This window comes from Euleptes europaea, chromosome 1, assembly GCF_029931775.1.
Source record: "Euleptes europaea isolate rEulEur1 chromosome 1, rEulEur1.hap1, whole genome shotgun sequence".
NCBI classification, from domain to species: domain Eukaryota; kingdom Metazoa; phylum Chordata; class Lepidosauria; order Squamata; family Sphaerodactylidae; genus Euleptes; species Euleptes europaea.
Window position 1 is genome coordinate 86,517,741 of NC_079312.1, and position 18,905 is coordinate 86,536,645.

At 42.6% G+C, this 18,905-nt stretch overlaps 1 protein-coding gene across 1 annotated transcript; it reads right to left on the minus strand.

The window, feature by feature from the left end:
* Window positions 1-1,699: 1,699 nt before the first annotated feature.
* On the minus strand, window positions 1,700-6,645 carry SMIM3 (small integral membrane protein 3). Its single transcript, XM_056859153.1, has 2 exons — window positions 6,625-6,645; window positions 1,700-1,917 (listed from the first exon to the last, which is right to left on the minus strand). Exon 2 carries the CDS (start codon window positions 1,895-1,897, stop codon window positions 1,724-1,726), a length of 174 nt encoding a protein of 57 aa, XP_056715131.1. The 5' UTR covers window positions 1,898-1,917; window positions 6,625-6,645; the 3' UTR covers window positions 1,700-1,723.
* Between the last annotated feature and the right edge of the window lie 12,260 nt (window positions 6,646-18,905).

Consider the following 18,905-nt stretch of genomic DNA (forward strand, 5'->3'; position numbering starts at 1 on the left):
GAGCAAATTCAAGCTGCACAACAAACTTAGCTCAGGCAAGACTGAACAGACAAATGAGCAGCCCTTGTAAGTAACAAGATCAGAGTAAGAAAGTTCAAGGGTAAAAGCAGCCAGAAACAGGTATGCTTAAGACTGATGTGCACAAAGTTATAACAATGTCAGTTTATTCCATAGACTTGTACAGTATCACAGTTTACATTCAGGGCTTTCTACTGATTCATTCGCTGTAAATGCAATCAATTTCCTTTCAAGTACAACCTTTCCCCTCCTTTTTCCTTGAACACTGATAAATATGGTTGGTTTTTTTTTTTTTTGTAGAAATAAAGATCCTAGCCTTGAAAAAAGGACAACGTTATTGGCAAAGCTGCATCTTAAGTAAGAATGTATCAACCCCTGGCTTTTTATAGCTAAATGGCAGAGGAAAGCAGGGCAGATATAAAGCCACCATCAATGCAACACCAAGGCCAGAATGTCTGCTGAACTTTTCCTGCCAAGCAGACATTAAAGTTATGCAAGACAATATAATGAGGTGCCTGCTTCAGGCAGCAGATTGGGGGAGGCACCCTCTCAGCCCACCCTCACTGCCAGCTGCCTACCTGCTGCCTGCCACCCGTCCCAGTGCTGCCCCTACCCAAAAGCTAGAGCAGATAATCTCCCATGGTCTCCTCTTTAAAAGCTGCAATGCAATCCACCAGTGCCATTTCCTGAACTCTTGAGAGCGCTCTTCTTTTGTTGGGCCACCATTTCTGATCACCTGTCTACAGGAAGGATTCTGGTGAGTGTTCGGAACGCCCTACAGAGCATTCACACCTCTGGCAGCAAACTGCTTTATCAAATCTCATTTCCCCTCCCAGTCCTCCCTCCCTTTATTCTGTTCTTTCCCCTCCCAATCCCTTGTCAGCTGCAGTAAAACTAAGAGATCCCGTATAAAAGAAACAGAAGGGTCATCTCAGGTCAAAACATCCACAGTCTTCCATTCAGATCTTACTAGGGTTGCCAGTCTCACACACCCCAGCCACCCAGTAGGGGTGGGAGGACACTGTTGCCAGCTCCAGGCTGGTAAACTCCTGGAGATTTGGGGGTGGAGCCTGGGGAGGACAGGGACCTCAGTGGGGTGCAATGCCATAGAGTCCACCCTCCAAAGCATCCATGTTCTCCAGGGGAACTGATCTCTTTAGTCTAGAGATGAGCTGTAATTCCAAGGGATCCCCAGGTCTTACCTGGAGGCTGGTATCCCTAAATTCAACTGAACAAAATAGCCTTTTGACAGGAAAAGCAGGTTGTTCTTGTAATGCAATTGCATCTGGAAACTATTTGAAGGTCTTTATTATTAGACATTTTGCATTTCATTTCTAGCATCTGATTCAACCATCTCCTTGGCCTTGTAGATTAGTTTGTTCAGGAAACGCAAAACAAGCATTTCGATTAAAGGAGACAGCAAGAAACCAAAACAGGAAATTTGGGATCCTGAGCCATCTGAGCATTCCACAACTGGAGATAAAGTCCTGGATTTAAGACTTAAGCGTTACAGCCTGAATGGATAGGCAGACTTTGACGGTGCTTCTCGGATTACAGTCAGGGTGTTGCTGCCATGCCCCAGCTGGCGTTCTCCTGTTGTACCTTCTGCACTCTGCTTAATGTCAGAGACAGTCTGATAAGTTGACTGTGGCCTTTTAGCCCCACATTTCTCTCAAGAAGTCACACAGAGAAAGGGAAGCAAGTCTCACACAATGCCATTGTGTATAGGGTGTGTCCGCACTCTGTAAATAATCACAACTGTGGCTGGGCACAGTACTAAGGCGGTCATGACAACAATGGTGACCAGGATGATCAGGACAATGACCCACACATCCAATACATGCTTTGGAAGAAGCAATTGTGCGGGCACAGCATCCATCCTGCCCCTCCTCTTCCTCTCTGCAGGGAAAAAAAGAAAAGGTTATGAATGAAAGAGGGAACAGGAACCTTTTTACAGTATAAAACCCCTTTCCCCAGAATGGAAATGATTGAGATAGCATGAGCTCCTTTAAGCATTGTAAGACAATTTTTGTCTGTATTTCCTTTAGTCATACTAATATTCCTGAAGTTCAAACTTAACGGGCTAAGTCTTAAAGATAGATACAAATCTATGGTCTCACCATAGATTTGTATAGAGGCAGCATGTTCGCAGCAGTTTTATTCTCTATTCCTTGTCTAATTATGGCCAGCATGGAATTTGCCTTTTTCACAGCAGCCACACACTGGGTTGACATCTTCATTGAGCGATCCACTACCACCCCAAGATCCCTTTCTTGGTCCGTCACTGCCAGCACAGATCCCATCAGTTGGGATTTTTTGCCCCAATATGCATCACTTTACACTTGCTCGCATTGAATCTCACTTGCCATTTTCATACTTATTCCCCCAGTTTGGAAAAATCTTTCTGGTGCTCTTCATAATCTTTTTTTAAAAAAAACTACTCTAGATAATTTGGTGTCATTTGCAAACTTAGCCACCTCACTACTAACCCCTAACTCCAGGTCATTTATGAACAAGTTGAAAAGCACCAGTCCCACTTACCATGGAGTTTTCAGAGATGGCCAGAGTTCCCACCTCATCCACTTATGTCAATCCTGGGTTTTCAGGAGGATGTGACCAACGGCACATGCTGCACAATGTCATTTCTACCCCCAGCCCTTTCTCCTGTCGGTCTGAGGAGCATGGGCAGGAGGGCAAGCCAACCAGCCGGAGCCCTCCTGCCATAAGTGAACAGAAAGCCTGGGTGGAGATGAGCTACTGAATACACTGCCCCTTAGAACACATTCCTACGAAATCTCACAGAACATCGTTTTGATACCCTTCAATAAAAGTGTTGTAAAACTATGGTTAATCATTAGCATTTATTACATGCCATTATTTTTTCCTTCCAGCATTAGCGTAGAATCTGATAGAAAACTTACCAGCTCTGCTATTCGGGCCCTTAATTCCATAACAACACTCTGTTTTAATAAGAGAACCACCCTTTTAGAGTCATAGAATAGCTAGTAGCAAAGTCCAGTAGCCAGATGGCCCTTATTTCAAAGACAGCCACGGGTCATACGTAATGGAATAAAATATATAGACTTCACTTCAGAGCACTGCACCTCCACAGAATTTCACAATGTAACAGTTTGTTGTCAGCTGGCATGCTCTATGGCAATAAAAGTATAAAAATATTTAAGACATCTAAATGTTAAAAAGTACAAGATGGATGGGGGGCAGTTCTCTGTGCTGATCTCCATTTGGGGCAGGCTCTCAATTATCTGGTTCCCTCCACAGGCTCCAGCACCAAGTAAATTCAAAAGCACCATCATATATTCTAGGATACACACACTTAGGCCCTGCTTTGGCTGCCCCCGCCATCTGAGACTAGATGGGTGGTGACCCAAGAAAGGGCCTTCTCCATTGCGGCACCAAAACTTTGGAACCCTCTCCTCATAGAGATTTGTCTTTCTCCCTCTATCAGTGTCTTTCGCCAGCAAGTGAAGAAGACCTTTTTGTTTTGTCTGGCATACCCCAATAATGGTATTGTCTCTCCTTCTAGTGCTGCGTGTTTTTGTATTTTTAGTTGAATTTTACAATTTTAACCATATTTTTGATTGGGTAGAAAGGCAGCATAAAAATGTTCTAAATAAATAAATAAAAATAAATAAATAATCCCTTTATCCATGTTAAGTAAAAAAACCCTTGTGGTTATTTATAGGATATGTTAAAAGTCAAACCTCAAAGTCCGTGGACTCTGACTCAGACTGCACCTGAGATTTTGCATAGGCAAGTGAAACCAGTAGTGCTGTGAAACATCACCATCATCTCCAGTGATGGGTCCCACCTCTTGGTGCTTTTTTATGACTCTGGATGTTAATGCAAATTTTCATGCTGTGGCATCTTCTACCCAAATCAGCAACCTGGAGGCATCTCACCTGGTCTTAATCATGATTGCTCAGTCACAAAATTAGTATCTTAGATTATATTACTGAGGCATCACTTGACATGAGCTATTCATCCCTGCCAGGTAAATAGCTGATCTTGTTAGTCTATTATCTGCCTTTACACAAAACTGCTTCTCTTTTAAGTTTCTCCAGCCCGAATCAGTGTCTTAGCCTACAGAGCAGGGCCGGTGCTACCATTAGGTGAACTAGGCAGTTGCCTAGGGCGTAGACCTCAGAGGGGCGCAGAACTGGCCAGAGGGGCACAGTTTTTAAAATATTAGTTTCTTGAAAAAAATGCAACTGACAATTTATTTTTTTTATTTTAAGATAAGTACCACAACAGTGCTATGGACTATAATTAATTACAACATCTTATAAAAAGTTTTGTGCTTTTATTTTTTTCTACAAGACATCTGTTTTTGAAAATTGCTTAGCAATGGGGGCGGCATAAGTAGTTAGCCTTGCCTAGGGCGCAAAAATGACTAGCACCGGCCCTGCTACAGAGGCAACCTCCTTTCTTAACAGTAGGCTCTAGGTTGCCAGCTCTGGGTTGGGAAATACCTGGAGATTTTGGGGGTGGAGCCTGAGGAGGGAAGGGTTTGGAGAAGGGAGGGACTTCAAATCCATAGAGTCCAATTACCAAAGTGGCCATTTTCTCCAGGGGAACTAACCTCTGTCTCCTGGAGATCAGTTATAATAGTGGGAGATCTCCAGCTGGTACCTGGAAGTTGGTCTAAATAAGACAGTAGTAGGCGAAAATAATCAAGCAATAGACAAAGATAGCAAATGGCATGGACAGCAAAGCTGTCACTGTATTACAATGAATGTAAACATAAATAGACGAACCAAGCTAGGCAACCGAGGTTACAACGCAAAAGTAGCAAAGACAATGTAGCGAAAAAATTCAGCAGAGGCTGACAATGAATATACAAAAGTTCATGTGAAGCGTAGGGTAAAGTTCTAGTCAATTTCAATTTCTTCAGGTGACGGAGATATAGATGGTAACACGGCTCCGGAAGTATTCCAGTGTTTTCGCTACAAAAAGTAGCTTCATCAGCCTGATACAAAAATATATACATAAAAATACAAAAGTGCACAACAACCTCTATAATAAACTACAAAAATTTCATATAAATATTACAACTCACCACAAGGGCTTAATTGTACAATTCCTAGGATAAATTTGGAGCTCCCGAACGGGCTGCTATCTGGAGAGTTCATGCGTGGGAAAGGCTGTGGAAATGTCAAGGTCAAATAGAAAGCTCGGATAGAAAGCTCAAATAGAAACAGCTCCTTCTTCTAACTTCCGGTTCAGCTTAAGCATTTTTCAAATTGCTCCACGAGCCGGGTCGTGTATGCAGTCTCCTGTGGGTGCTCTTTGCTTTATATTGGCTCCACAATGAGACAAATTCGCCTACGCATAGGTGAACACAGGTCCCGGATTAGGGCACGCAATTTTGAGGCGCCCCTCACAAGTCATTTCGTGGCAAAGAAACACTCTGAAAACGATTTACGTTTTTTCGTCCTTTGGGTTTATAAGGACTATCCCCATAACACCAGTGATGTTCAAAAGATTTTATTACAAAATGAAATGCGCTTCAATTTTTTGTTCAACACCCTTACCCCAAACGGATTAAATACAGAATTTGATTTATCTTGTTTTATTTGACTTCCCCTTTAAGAGCCATGTTCCATCTTGCAGCTGTTTCTATTTGAGCTTTCTATCCGAGCTTTCTATTTGAGCTTGACATTTCCACAGCCTTTCCCACGCATGAACTCTCCAGATAGCAGCCCGTTCGGGAGCTCCAAATTTATCCTAGGAATTGTACAATTAAGCCCTTGTGGTGAGTTGTAATATTTATATGAAATTTTTGTAGTTTATTATAGAGGTTGTTGTGCACTTTTGTATTTTTATGTATATATTTTTGTATCAGGCTGATGAAGCTACTTTTTGTAGCGAAAACGCTGGACTACTTCCGGAGCCGCGTTACCATCTATATCTCCGTCACCTGAAGAAATTTAAATTGACTAGAACTTTACCCTATGCTTCACATGAACTTTTGTATATTCATTGTCAGCCTCTGCTGAATTTTTTCGCTACATTGTCTTTGCTACTTTTGCTTTGTAACCTCGGTTGCCTAGCTTGGTTCGTCTATTTATGTTTACATTCATTGTAATACAGTGACAGCTTTGCTGTCCATGCCATTTGCTATCTTTATCTATTGCTTGATTATTTTCGCCTACTACTGTCTTATTTAGATCAACACTACTTACAGTAGAGTGAGTTATTTGTATAGATACCTGGAAGTTGGCAACCCTAGCAGGTTCAACCCAGAATCCTAATATTGTCACATTCCCAAGAACTAGTACATTGGCAAGACATTAAAAACAAGAATTTGGAAATCCTTTCTTTGTAGACAGAAACCATCATACCAAAACAGCAGCTCTTGACGCTTACGACTATTGAAAGTATCAAAACTCACACAAAGAATAGCTATAAATAGTTATAAGCAGGCCCTTTTAATGGACAATTTCCCAGGCCTTGTACAGGGATGGGTAATCATTAACATAACATACTACATTTCAGTGTTTGAAGTGACCAGATCCTTTTCTTTCCAAGGCCATGAAAAGCTGATTAGTGAAAATGTAATCTTGTTACCAGGAGTAATATCAGTACCTTAGTTTTGCAGCTTTTAGTGGGCCATTGACTTCCGTGGAGGGATATTTTTCATTGTCCTGTTAGACCTGCAAATTTAATCAACAAATAGCCTTTACAAACTTCTTCTCTCCAGACCAATTACTTGGCTGACATCCAGACTGAAGAGAAAGCAATACAGCCATGACCCCATTGTCATGTCCCATGACCTCTCAGCATCTGAATCTGAAGACACGGGGTCAAACTACATTTTACCCTTTACACAAGTTCACCATAGGGACTTTCAGCCATACTGCAGCTGCGAGTTCCTGTAGGAGCCCCATTTGTAAGTTCCACAGTGGTCCAATTTGGGTTGAGACCATGGTACAGGGGGAGCAGCGACATCTGCCTTCCCCATTGTGCCATTTTCTGAGCCCAAAATGCTCCAATGAGGTCTTGTTTGTAGGTTGGGAATTACCTGGAGATTTGGGGGGTAGAGCCTGAGGAAGGCGCGGTTTGGAGTGTGGATGGACTTCAATGCCATAGAGTCCAATGGCCATTTTCTCCAGGGAAACTGATCTCTATCACCTGGAGATCAGTTGTAATAGCAAGAGATCTCCAGCCACCACCTGGATGTTGGCAACCCTAGTTATTTGCCCCTTTGGGGGGGGAATGCACATGAAGAGAATGCTTGCATATGAAGCCCTCCCATGGGGCAAATAACACCCTCTGGGCCATTTTGGCTTAGGAAAATGGTGTGGAGGGGAAAGCAGGAGCCCCTCCTCCCCATTCTACAGTCCTGCCCTGTGGTGCTTCTAAATGGAGTTACTTCTGGGAACTTGCAGCTGTACTATGGCTGCGACTCCCCATGGCAAATCCATGTACAAGGTAACATGCAGTTTGGCCCTCAGCCTTAGTGGGCAGGGAGCAGGGGGAGAATAACCATATGCTCTGAATCCCAGCAAGGATGCTCCAGAGGACCCAAGTACAACTAAGAAGCAAGAGGAGTCAAGTCAACACCTCAAGGGTGAAACGTAGAGCAATCTGCCAGGAAGCAACCTATGAACCTTGTTCTATCCTGGGAACCAGAGGAATTGCTACCTCTTGAGTTCACTAACCCATTCAGGATTTCCTGCAATCACCCCAACACCCCAAAACCAGAGAAGGCAGCAGGCCAGAGCTGAAGTCCAGAGCAGAAGATATTAGTTTCCCGCTTTTAAGGTTTTCTCTATGGAAAGAAAGGAAATCAACACTGAGATTTTTCATGTGTTTTTGTGAGCAGTACTAATATCTTTTACTGTAAAATTAGAGCAGCACATATTCTAATCAGAGTAGGTTTAAATTTATACACACTGGAAACATAAATCACTTGTGGAAATGGTTCTGTGGTCTCTGTGTTAAACCGTTTAGTGCTTCAATTGATCAGTGACTCAATTTTGAGCCCATTCCTAAAGTGGGGCGAAGCTCCATAGGAGCAAGCGTGACCCCGTGCTGGCGTGGGGACAAACACACCAGTGTCAGGGAGCTGCCGGGCCCCGCCATTAGCACAGCTACACTGGTGTGAGGGTGGGGGGCGTCCCCAGGGTGGTCTTGGGGGAGGAGAGATTCCTTACCCCTTTCGCCCTGGGTTTACTCCCTCACGCTGTAGTGGTGCTGTGCCACCTTTTTTGGTGTTAGCCAGGAAGCCTCTGAGGAGGCAGCTCGACTGTGCTGCTCCCGGCCACCGCACATCTCCCCCCCCCCCACCGCTTCAGGATTGGGCTGTCTGAAGACTTATTAGTTAAAAACCACGTACAACCAAAACAGACTATCCATTGTTTTAACAATGAACTTTATCAGAACCAGTCATATGTATAAAGGAAAATGTTAACAAGAAGTTATTGTACTTTGGAAAGATGAGTGATGAATCTGCTAGGAGCATAATTCATGATCAAGTCTCTTGGGAAAGTTTGCTAGTGTGGAGAATGTTTTAAATTTAGGATTCAGATTTTACCACAAATGCAATTTTGTGGGCTTCCGCATCACAGTCTGACGTGGGAACAGGCTTCCCTGTTTCACAGGGGGCTCAAGGCCTATTTTGCTGGCAAACAAGTTCATACTGACGTTGAATGCTGTTCTTCTTCTGTAATTGAGCCTTCACATAGTACAGGAAATGTCCTCTGTAACCAGTTTACAGAGAATTGCATTAGCAATGCCACTGATTCAAAGGAAAAACCTTCTTGGAAACAATAACTTTTAAAAAATCTTATTTTCCCAGACTGAAATGTTATTAGCTTTTATATTGACAAGTATTCCATGGTTCTAGGCCCCAACTCATGACTGTGTTCTGGTATCATGAGCAAGCTCATTAAACTAACTAGCTTTCCCTGTTTATAAACCAATTGAACTCCTATACGTGGATTTAAATCTCTCCTGCACTAACCTAACATTCCATTAATTCTATGCAAACACAAAAACATCATTTAAAATACAATATGTGACAAGCAGTGTGGAATAGTGTTGGATGTAGAGTAAGAAGACTTGAGAGTCATCTCCTCTCAGCCATTAAGCTCATAGTTAACTAAACCACCATCACAACATTGCTGCAAGGATAAAATGACATAGGAGTCTGTATCCAACCATGCATTTATGAAAGTGCCCTTAAATTTTCTAAGACAGGGCAGTGATATCCTCCTGTTGAAGCCTTCGAGTCCCCTGAAATTTTGTTTGGTGGTGGTTAGTGGGCCCTTGTATCCGCATAGTGGAGGTCTGTAGTGGGAGGCGGAATCATTAGAACCCCCCTAAGGAAAATGTAAGTGCCCTTAAGCTTTTGGAATGTATTTGGATACAGGCCAATACCAATAAAATCTTGAGTTCCTGGGAAGAAGTACAGGATACAGATTAGACCGCTGGGGGAAACCCAGCTAATTGCAAGTTACATAATTTGTGTAACATCTAGGGTTGCCTGGTCCCTCTTCTCCACCGGCGGGAGGTTTTTGGGGCGGAGCCTGAGGAGGGCAGGGTTTGGGGAGGGGTGGGACTTCAATGCCATAGAGTCCAATGGCCAAAGCGGCCATTTTCTCCAGGTGAGCTAATTTCTATCGGCTGGAGATCAGTTGTGATAGCAGGAGATCTCCAGCTAGCACCTGGAGGTTGACAACCCTAGTAACATCACATTTTGAACCTAAAATATTGGCTTTCACAGTATCCAAATAGAAAAATAACATATAACTCAAAATTGCATATTGTCACTGCAATCCTTGAATGTGATTTTCAAATTGCTGTGTATAGCTATTCATAACAGGACAGCCTAAAGAAACAAAAGGATAAAGAAAGGATCTTGGGAGAGGAAAACCTAGGCTGCTACATTGACTGGATGCCTCATATATGAGTTGTACCTTGAATGGCAAACTGCTGTCATTAGTTCCCATTAGTTGAGTACACAGCAAAGATCATTGTTGGATAATAACAGAGTATTGGGTTTGGGTATAGGAAATTGAAGTTCAAATTCTCATTTAGTTATGAAGATCACCGAATGATCTTGGGCAAGTTGCTAGCTCTCAGGCTAACCTAGCTCATAGGACTGCTGTAAGACAAAAGTAGTTTTGACCCCTTGCTTAGTAAAGGAACAAACAATAAAGAGTTTATGCAACTCTGTCTCTCCTGTAATTAGGGTTGCCAACTTCCAGGTACTAGCTGGAGATCTCCTGCTATTACAACTGATCTCCAGCCGATAGAGATCAGCTCACCTGGAGAAAATGGCCGCTTTGGCAATTGGACTCTATGGCATTGAAGTCCCTCCCCAAACCCCACCCTCCTCAGGCTCCACCCCAAAAACCTCCCGCCAGTGGCGAAGAGGGACCTGGCAACCCTACCTGTAATGAGAGGACTATGGGATTATGTGAATGGTTATTATACAAAAAGCCGTTGGTTTTCATTGTACGTTGGACTGGCATTCTGCCATGCTTGCCTCCTTGTTTGCTTTCCTTCTCATTACTGAAACCATATGTGATGGGCCTGCTGACCAATGACCTGTCATGCAAAATAGCGTGATGCCATCTTTACTGTACTTCTTGGCACTTTGTCAGTGGTATTTCTAGATCTCTAGAGCATGTTGTCACTTTGACGTCAACAAAACAGGTTGAGCTGGAACCACAGTGTTAATCTCTGAAGCACTCCAGATGAGAGATAATAACATTGCATCAAACACTGCGTCAAGATTTGTGTAGCTTCAAAGGCCAAACTACACTCCTCAATGCCTTCAAGGGATAACTTGTGAAAACACAAGCTTTTTGTAAGTAACCAACACATTCTTTGTTCATGAAAACACTGGTAAACACTGCCTATGATTTATGATGCATTTTTAGGAAGTGCTTTCTGAATTGGCCTAATTCTGAAAATGTAGTTAGAACACAAAATAATGCCCTTATAAGGAAGGAATAGCTTTAGCTAAATCTGTTTTCACTAGAGTCTAATTGTAGCAGAATTGTACCAGAATGATCAGAAACATATTACAGTTGTTCCTCTACACCAGGGGTCTCCAATAAGCTTGAGAAACTGCCTGGTGGTTGGCGGGCGAAAGAGGGCGAGTAAAGGGGGGACCCACCATAGAGATTCGGAGTGAATTGCTAGATCGTCCCCATCACTTCCGGGTAAACCCGCAAGTAATGTCGGAGCGTCTCACACAGGTTGCTTGCCCCCCAATTGCGGCCGCCAGCCACTCCCCTGCAAAGCTCCCGCCAGTGGCGAGGAACAACCTGGCAACCCTAGTCTCCAACCTTTTTGAGCCTGAAGGCTCCTTTGAAATTTTGATACCTGGGGTTGGACACAACCACAAAATGTTGACTGCAGGAGGCAGAGCCAACCACACAGAGTGGGTTGCCAACTCCAGGCTGGGAAATACCTGGAGATTTTAGGGATGGAGCTTGAGGAGGGCAGGGTTTAGACAGGGGAGGGACTTCAATGGGGTATAAATGCTATAGAGGCCACTTTCCAAAGCTGCCATTTTCTCCCGGTGAAATGATCTCTGTCGCCTGGAGATCAGTTGTAATTGCAGGAGATCTCCAGCCACCACCTGGAGGCTGGCAACCCTACACACAGAGGAATCCCAAGTACAGGGTAGAGGAAGGCAATTAATTAAAAATACATTGGGAAAGAGCTGTGGGAGAGAATAAAACTAACATGGTGGTGGCAGTTGCTGCTGAAATGTTATCTTAGTAACAAATTCACAGCAGCAAAGCCAAATTTCAACATAATGAACTGTGCAAATAATATAATAGAATTGCCTGCCAAGCAATGAAGTAACAATATTCGTTATACAATGCAATGCAATACTAAACACACAAAGGACTGGAACCTAGCCAAAGCTGCGAGGGACCACCTGAGTGATCAACTTGGCTGAGTAATCAACAAGACAGAATTCCTGTAAAAGTCCTGTTTCGCAATATCTTCATCAGATGTATGAGACGGGTTCTGTACATTTCAGTCCTAAGTGATGTCCTAATAATAAATAATAAAACAATCTATACAATGTTATTTTAGTCTGCATAGCCAATCAACGCTCCAATGGCCCATCAGAAAACCCTGCTGGGCAATGGCCCCACCTGGCCCCACCCTCTTTCTAAAAGACACTTGGTGGGCACCAGGAAAGGTGTCCATGGGTGCCATGGTGCGCATGGGCACATTGGGGATTCCAGTCTACACATTAGATGCATTTGCTTCATCATTCTGTGCTCAGAAAGAAAACAAGCAAGTGTAGCCATCAGAAAGAATGATATTCATTGGCTGATACCGGGGAATATATTGGGAAGTACAGAACGTTAAATAACACACCCTTATTCATTTAGAATGATTATAGACTCTAATAACCAGTTATACAAATATCCAGGCACCCAATACAGCGACTGGTGTCTAAAAACTTGGCCCTTTGATCAGTTGCTGAAGACAGCAGAAAGCAGATTTCTTCACCTCCAATGTGTCACTATTTCTACAACCTGGCTAACCGCCTCCACATATTCTTTTAGAGCTGAACTAGATGCGATGTGGAAGATTTGAAAACAATATCTCCTGGTTTTTTGTTTGTTTAGCTTCACAGTACCAGCATGGGGGTGTTAATTTGATTGGGGAAGGAGTATCTAACCCACACTAGTCATGTCATTATTCCAACTTAAATATCCATCACTAATAAATAAAGCTGTTATTATCTCTACATTAGTAAAAAGGCAGGTAAAGAGTCAGGAGTGCTAGTAGTACAGGCCTTGTCACAGTTAGGAATTGAACCTATTAGGAACGTCACATCTTGACATTTCATTAGGTTTAGGGACGGGGAATCAAATCATCCTTGCAAGTATGTGGTTGGTCGGAAACCCCTGTCTTTAATAGTCTGAGACAGAGTGACTGACCCAAGATCACCAATCAAGTTTCATGGCACAGTGGTCTCCCTAGCCCAACATTCTAACTACTATAACATACTGGCATCATCAGCCAATGTGTCCTCCTCTTTTCAACAAGAGGAAGAGGCAGTAGCTACACTGGGACCTCCTTACAAGGAAGAAGTGGCAGCCACTGCATTCTCCTCCTTCTGAAGAAATAAGTCCAGGCCCAAGTGCAGTGGCTGCCTCCTGCCTTCCTCCTCCTCAGACCCAGCCATTGTCAATGATGGTGGGTAAAGGCTCGGCCAATGCTTTCCCATTACTTGCCTTCACTGCTGCTGGTCACGGGCAAGCCAAGCACCAGCAACCATGAACTGGCTCTCTCAGCCACTGCCAGCCCTCCAAAGCAGAAGCCCATTAGGAAGTGTCACTGTATGATAAATGTCCAATCCACTCTGAGTGTAAAGGAGACAACTATCTACCCAACTATCTACCCACCCATCTATCTACCCACCCATCTATCTATCCATCCATCTAATATTCTAATAGCTAAATTGGCCAAATCTGAGCATACTTAAATCTGGTAATTGAAGCTGTGAATGGGCAAGTCAGATCTTTCTACAAACCTGAAAAATGGCGCAGGTTTGCAGAAAAATCTGAAATCTAAAAAAAATACACTTGGGGCTTTTAAAAAATCCCAAATGATAAAAGAAACGCCTGTAGCTTTAAACAATGGATTGCCTCAGTGGCTGTTGCTAGGCAACCACAGTAAGGCTTGGTTCTGTCAGTAAAAGGCAGGGGGAGGGGGAGGGCCCTTTCCAGGGCTGTTTTGGCCTTTGAGAGAGGACTCATTGGGGCCAGGCCTGGCTAGGGTTGTCAGCGCCAGGTTGGGAAATTCCTGGAGATTTTAGGGTGGTGTTTGAGGAGGGCAGAGTTTGGGGAGGGGAGGGGCCTCAGCTAGATATAATGCCATAGAAGCTGCCCTCCAAAGCAGATGTTTTTTTCAGGGGGGATGGTCTCTGTTGTTCTGGAGATCAGTTGTAATTTTGGGAGCTCTCCGGTCCTACCTGGAGGTTGGCAACCCAAGGCCTGGCAGCAAACACTGGGGAACTTGATACCACCTGATTTGCATGACTTAACTAGGCCTGGCTGTTTGCTACTGTTCAACAGCAGCCACCTTAGGAAAGCCATTGTGGTATAGCAGTTAGAGCTTCAGAGTAGGGTCTGGGAGACCCAGGTTCAAATCCCCACCTTCCTGTGAAAGCTCACTGGGTGATTTTAGGTTAGTCACATACTTTCAGCATAACCTTTCTCACAGGGTTGTTGTGCAGATAAAAAGGTGGAGTGCAGAATAATGTAAGCTGCTTTGGTCCCTAGTGTGGAAGAAGGTAGGGTATAAATGACATAAATAAATAATAAATATAGTTGAAAATAGAAGGCAGATAAAAGGGATGTTGGTGAATAGCTGAGATGGAGAGAATGAGGCAGGGAACAGGGCGAGAATGTGGGAGTTGCCAGGAAGAGGGAAAGAGAAACTAGTTCTGGGAGGGGGGTACAGTGAGGTGACCCCTCACTAGTCCTTGAGGGTTCCCTACCATGTAAGTGGGCCATCACCACACAACTGTGCCACAGTTTTCCTAGGTACAGGGTGCTGGGGAGGAGAGGGAAAGCTGAAGACAGAGGTGCAGATAAATGTAGGTTGGCCTTTGGAAGAGAAGGAAAGGAAATAGGAAAGGGGAGAGGCTATGGGAGCTTGGGAAAGGGAAAGAGGAAATAGTGGGGGAGGGAGGAATAAAATGCATCCTGCAAGTCCCTGTGGGTTCCCATTTGTATATATATAATACACACATATCATTAAGGGAAACAATTCACTTTTTGAAGGCAGATACAAAAAGCACTCATAATTCTTATTTGAACACTGATAATGCCAGCAAAGTAAAACCCATCTCTCCCTGAAATTCCTTTGATCAAGAACAGAATGTAGCAACATTTTTCTAACAGAAAAGGAGGCTGCTTCAAATAATTTCTATGAAAAAGTTACATGTATTGTCTCATGTGATGAATGCAAACACATATTGAACAAACATTGGCTTCTGATCACATATACCTATGGTGAATTAGACGTGTCTGGCAAACCACCCCGCAAACAAAGTCTGCCTTGGAAACGTTGGGATGTGACGTCACCCCATGGGTCAGGAATGTCCCGGTGCTTGCACAGGGGACCTTTACCTTTTTATAATCACATAAGCCTATGGTGAATTAGCCGGGTCTATATTAATCATACATGTAAACCTATATATGTAATGCACATATTTTAATTACATAAAAGTGAAAATTATGTTGTATGTGAAATGGCCTTGAGGAAAGAATCTAGCCCCAGGGCAATTACTGCTAGAAAAATACAAGAACTGCAAATTTCTCAACAGTTAAAACATGGAACAAGGCAGAAGCCATCTGGTTTTCTTGTAAGTCAGTGGGGACTAATGTCCGTTGAAACAGACTGCTAATCACAATCCTTCTGCTTTAGAGAAAGATCACCCTCCCTGCAAAATAAAGAGGATTCTGAAATGAAAGTCAAACAAGGAGACGATGAAGTCCTTATTACGAATTGCCTGCCAAGTTTCCATTAGTTACTTTAGCGTGTCTGATCTCCGAGAGGGGAACTGAGAAATAGGAGTAATTATAACACCACATGTAAAAGGAAGAGAACAACAACACACACAAAGACCTAGACAAAAAAATTAGGGGAAATTAAAAAAAAAATTATCCTGGCAGCTGCCAGGAGAAGCCGCTCTCACAGATTGTATTACATTTTGATACAAGCCATGTGTCAGTTGCAGATTCTAATGACAAGAGCTGGAAGAGTCAGGTCAGACTTGCGAGAAAAGTATCCTTACTACAGAGAGTGGTCTCAAAGACTTACAGTCCCCATAGAGAGTAGTGTTCCGAAAGCTACTTGTTAGATTTCTGAAAGTTTGTGGGTTCCAAGGAGTACAATACCTGTGAGTCGCCGTCTACGAAGAAGGGAGGGCAATTCAGCAGATCAGATCCCCCCCCACCAGGAGGCTGGAAGACAAAACACCCGCCGCGCCGACCAGTGTGCTGCTGGGTCACTGCTGAAATGGGGAATCCTCAGTGTAGTGAAAAGAGAAAGCCTCACCCTGCCCATGTGATTTCTTCCTCTTACTTGAGGAACCGTAACTGCTGTAGCAGCCTTGGGTTGGAAAGTCTGTCGCTTTGGTTCCCTCCTCCGCGAAACATCAAAGGCGACAAAAATTCACTCGGAGGAATTAATGCAGTCACCTCCCAGGCTTGCAGGCAAGCCTTTGTATGCCTCATCATAGGATGAGCCACCCAGTGGTCATAGGCAAGCTAGAAGAAGCCCAGGTTTAGTAAATCGTTAGAACTGTTGTGTTTAATGGCATGAATCCACGTTATAAAATTCCAGAATTTGTCATATTAAAAATACAATTAAAAACCATTAAAATTACAGCTGAAAAATAGTCCCACCTTTACTTTTACCTTAATTTCCTTTGGGATCATCTGCTTTTCTGTTACCATTTCCTACAAACTGCCTTCCCTTGAATTATTCCTGATATTACTTTTTAAATTGCTGACTTGTCCAGACACTTTAAAATAAAGAATTACGTTTTTGAAAGTCTGAGTGTTTGATTTCTTTGACAAATCTCTTACAACTCAGCTTTGCATTGTGCTGTCTAGTCCCCTATAAGAAGATTATTGCTTGTGCAATAATATTTTTTTACTTGAAAATTGAAACAACCATACCAGAAAACAACATAGTCAGACGCTTTCACATCCCACTTGCCCGCAGACAAAATTTAGCAACTTTATAAGTTATCTCCTGGGAAGAGTCAGCAAGAAGAAAGGAGGCATAAAACTGTCAACAAGGGGAGTCAGCAAGAAGAAAGGAGGCATAAAATTGTTCAGATATTCCTCGTACGATTGACAAAACTGGAGCGATATACTGATGTCGGATATCATTATAAAATGGGCAGTGCAGCAGAACATGTTCAACAAACTCGACTTTCCCTGTATTACATGGACAAAGTCGTTGAAAAAGCAGGACATGATGAGGGCTGAGGATCGAACATTAAAACACGCCAGTGTAAAAAGTCTCCGATATTTGGGGGTCTTGAGGGACCTAAGATAATCTGCTGGTCAAAAATATTTGGTGCGCTACAAAATAACTGTATTTTTCTGTATCCGTGCCCTGTCAGATTGTGAGGTATGGTCCCAATGCTGCTGTTTAATCATTTCTTTTGCTTTTTGGGGCCTAAGGCACAACAGAACTTGGTGGGAAAGGCCATACCCCTAACGTTTCCCCTCAACTGCTGTTAGCCAAGTTGAACATATTTGTCTGCAAAAATCAAGGACACCAGACCCATAGGATTGAAAATAAATTTTAGCCCATAAGTGACTGCCAATAACCACAACTGTGCCTCTAAAGGGATCACCCCAGCCTCTAATCTGAGAAGGGCATTCAAAGTACACACAGTGGTTGGCCACTGTGTGAACAGACTGCTGGACTAGATGGGCCTTGGTCTGATCCAGCAGGGCCTTTCTTATGTTCTTAAAAATCTTTCATAGGTTATATCCTATGGTATGTAACTCCAAGCGACATTGAAAACATGAATAGTAAATCCTCGGGACTATGCTGGAAGATCAGAGGCACCTTTTATCATTGCGGGTGGACATATGCAGTTGTGCAGAAATTCTGGAAGAAAATCCATATGATTTTGGAAGGTATCCTGGGACAAAGCATAAAATATGATCCTAAACTGTTCCTTTTGAATAAAACACCAGATACAATGGACAAGGATCAACAGGACATAATAAAATATCTGGTAATGGCGGCGAGAGTAACTGTGGCATCACTTTGGAAAACAGACAAGATTCCAAAAATACAAACATGGATAGACAAATCACTAGAATATATAACTATGGCACAACTAACGGAATATATAAGAGACAATTCACAAGAACAAAATTACGAGAAATGGAAATCTTTTTATGATTATATTAAAATTATCAGACAAAAGGACCGACTAAATCAAACTACCACCTAGTTAAGAATATTAATATGTTTAGAAGACAATGATATAGAATATTGTATTATGTATAAAAGAGGGGCAGATAGCCCTTAGATGTTTACAAAACAGCTTTTATATAACCTTATTTCCCCACTCCCTATTTTCCCTTCTGTTCACCCTATTAACAATAAAAAATAAAAAATATTGAATTAAAAAAATATTTCATAGGAACTTGGATTGAACAGCTTCCAATAGGTGCCTTTCTTTAAATATACAGAGCTGGGAGTCATACAGGATTTGGGTAATGACTTTTCACTGAAAAACCTTGATTGCTGCAGGGATAAAGGAGGCCCCTACGTGAAGTGAAACCTTATAATGGCAGTCTGTTGGCAGTCTCTGTTGCCCTGTTGGCAGTCTCTACAGCATGCAGTGCCTGAGTTTTCCAATGTCCAGATGACTGAAAGACTATACCAAGATATTTAAAGATTTTTGTCTGTTCGAAGTTGTGACCCTCTATTTGCCATCTATGTTCCCGATGTTTCTTGGTAAAAGTGAGGACTTTTGTTTTTTGGTCGTTTATTGCAAGCTGCTCTTCTTTACAATGTGCAATAAAGCCATGCAGTAAACATTATAAAACAACCAACCTCTCTAACAGAGCCACCCCAAGGAGCTCTGCTCATCATCTTACAATGGGGCTTACATCCAAGAAAGTGTTCTTAGGATTGCACTATATATATGTTGGGTATTGTAAATTGATTATTTGGTGTTGTTTTATTTTATGTATTATGTATTATTGTTATGGTTAAGCTCAAGAACTTTGGTCAAAGGAGCTAGTAAATAAATGGAATGGATTGCACTATAAATATAACAAAAAGAAACGCAGAAAGTCTTCTAAAGAACAAAAATGCCAACAAAAATAAAT

What these genes read in the sequence shown, in the direction of transcription:
- SMIM3 (XM_056859153.1), bottom strand. Translation starts at nt 1,897, where the DNA reads ATGGATGCTGTGCCCGCACAATTGCTTCTTCCAAAGCATGTATTGGAT.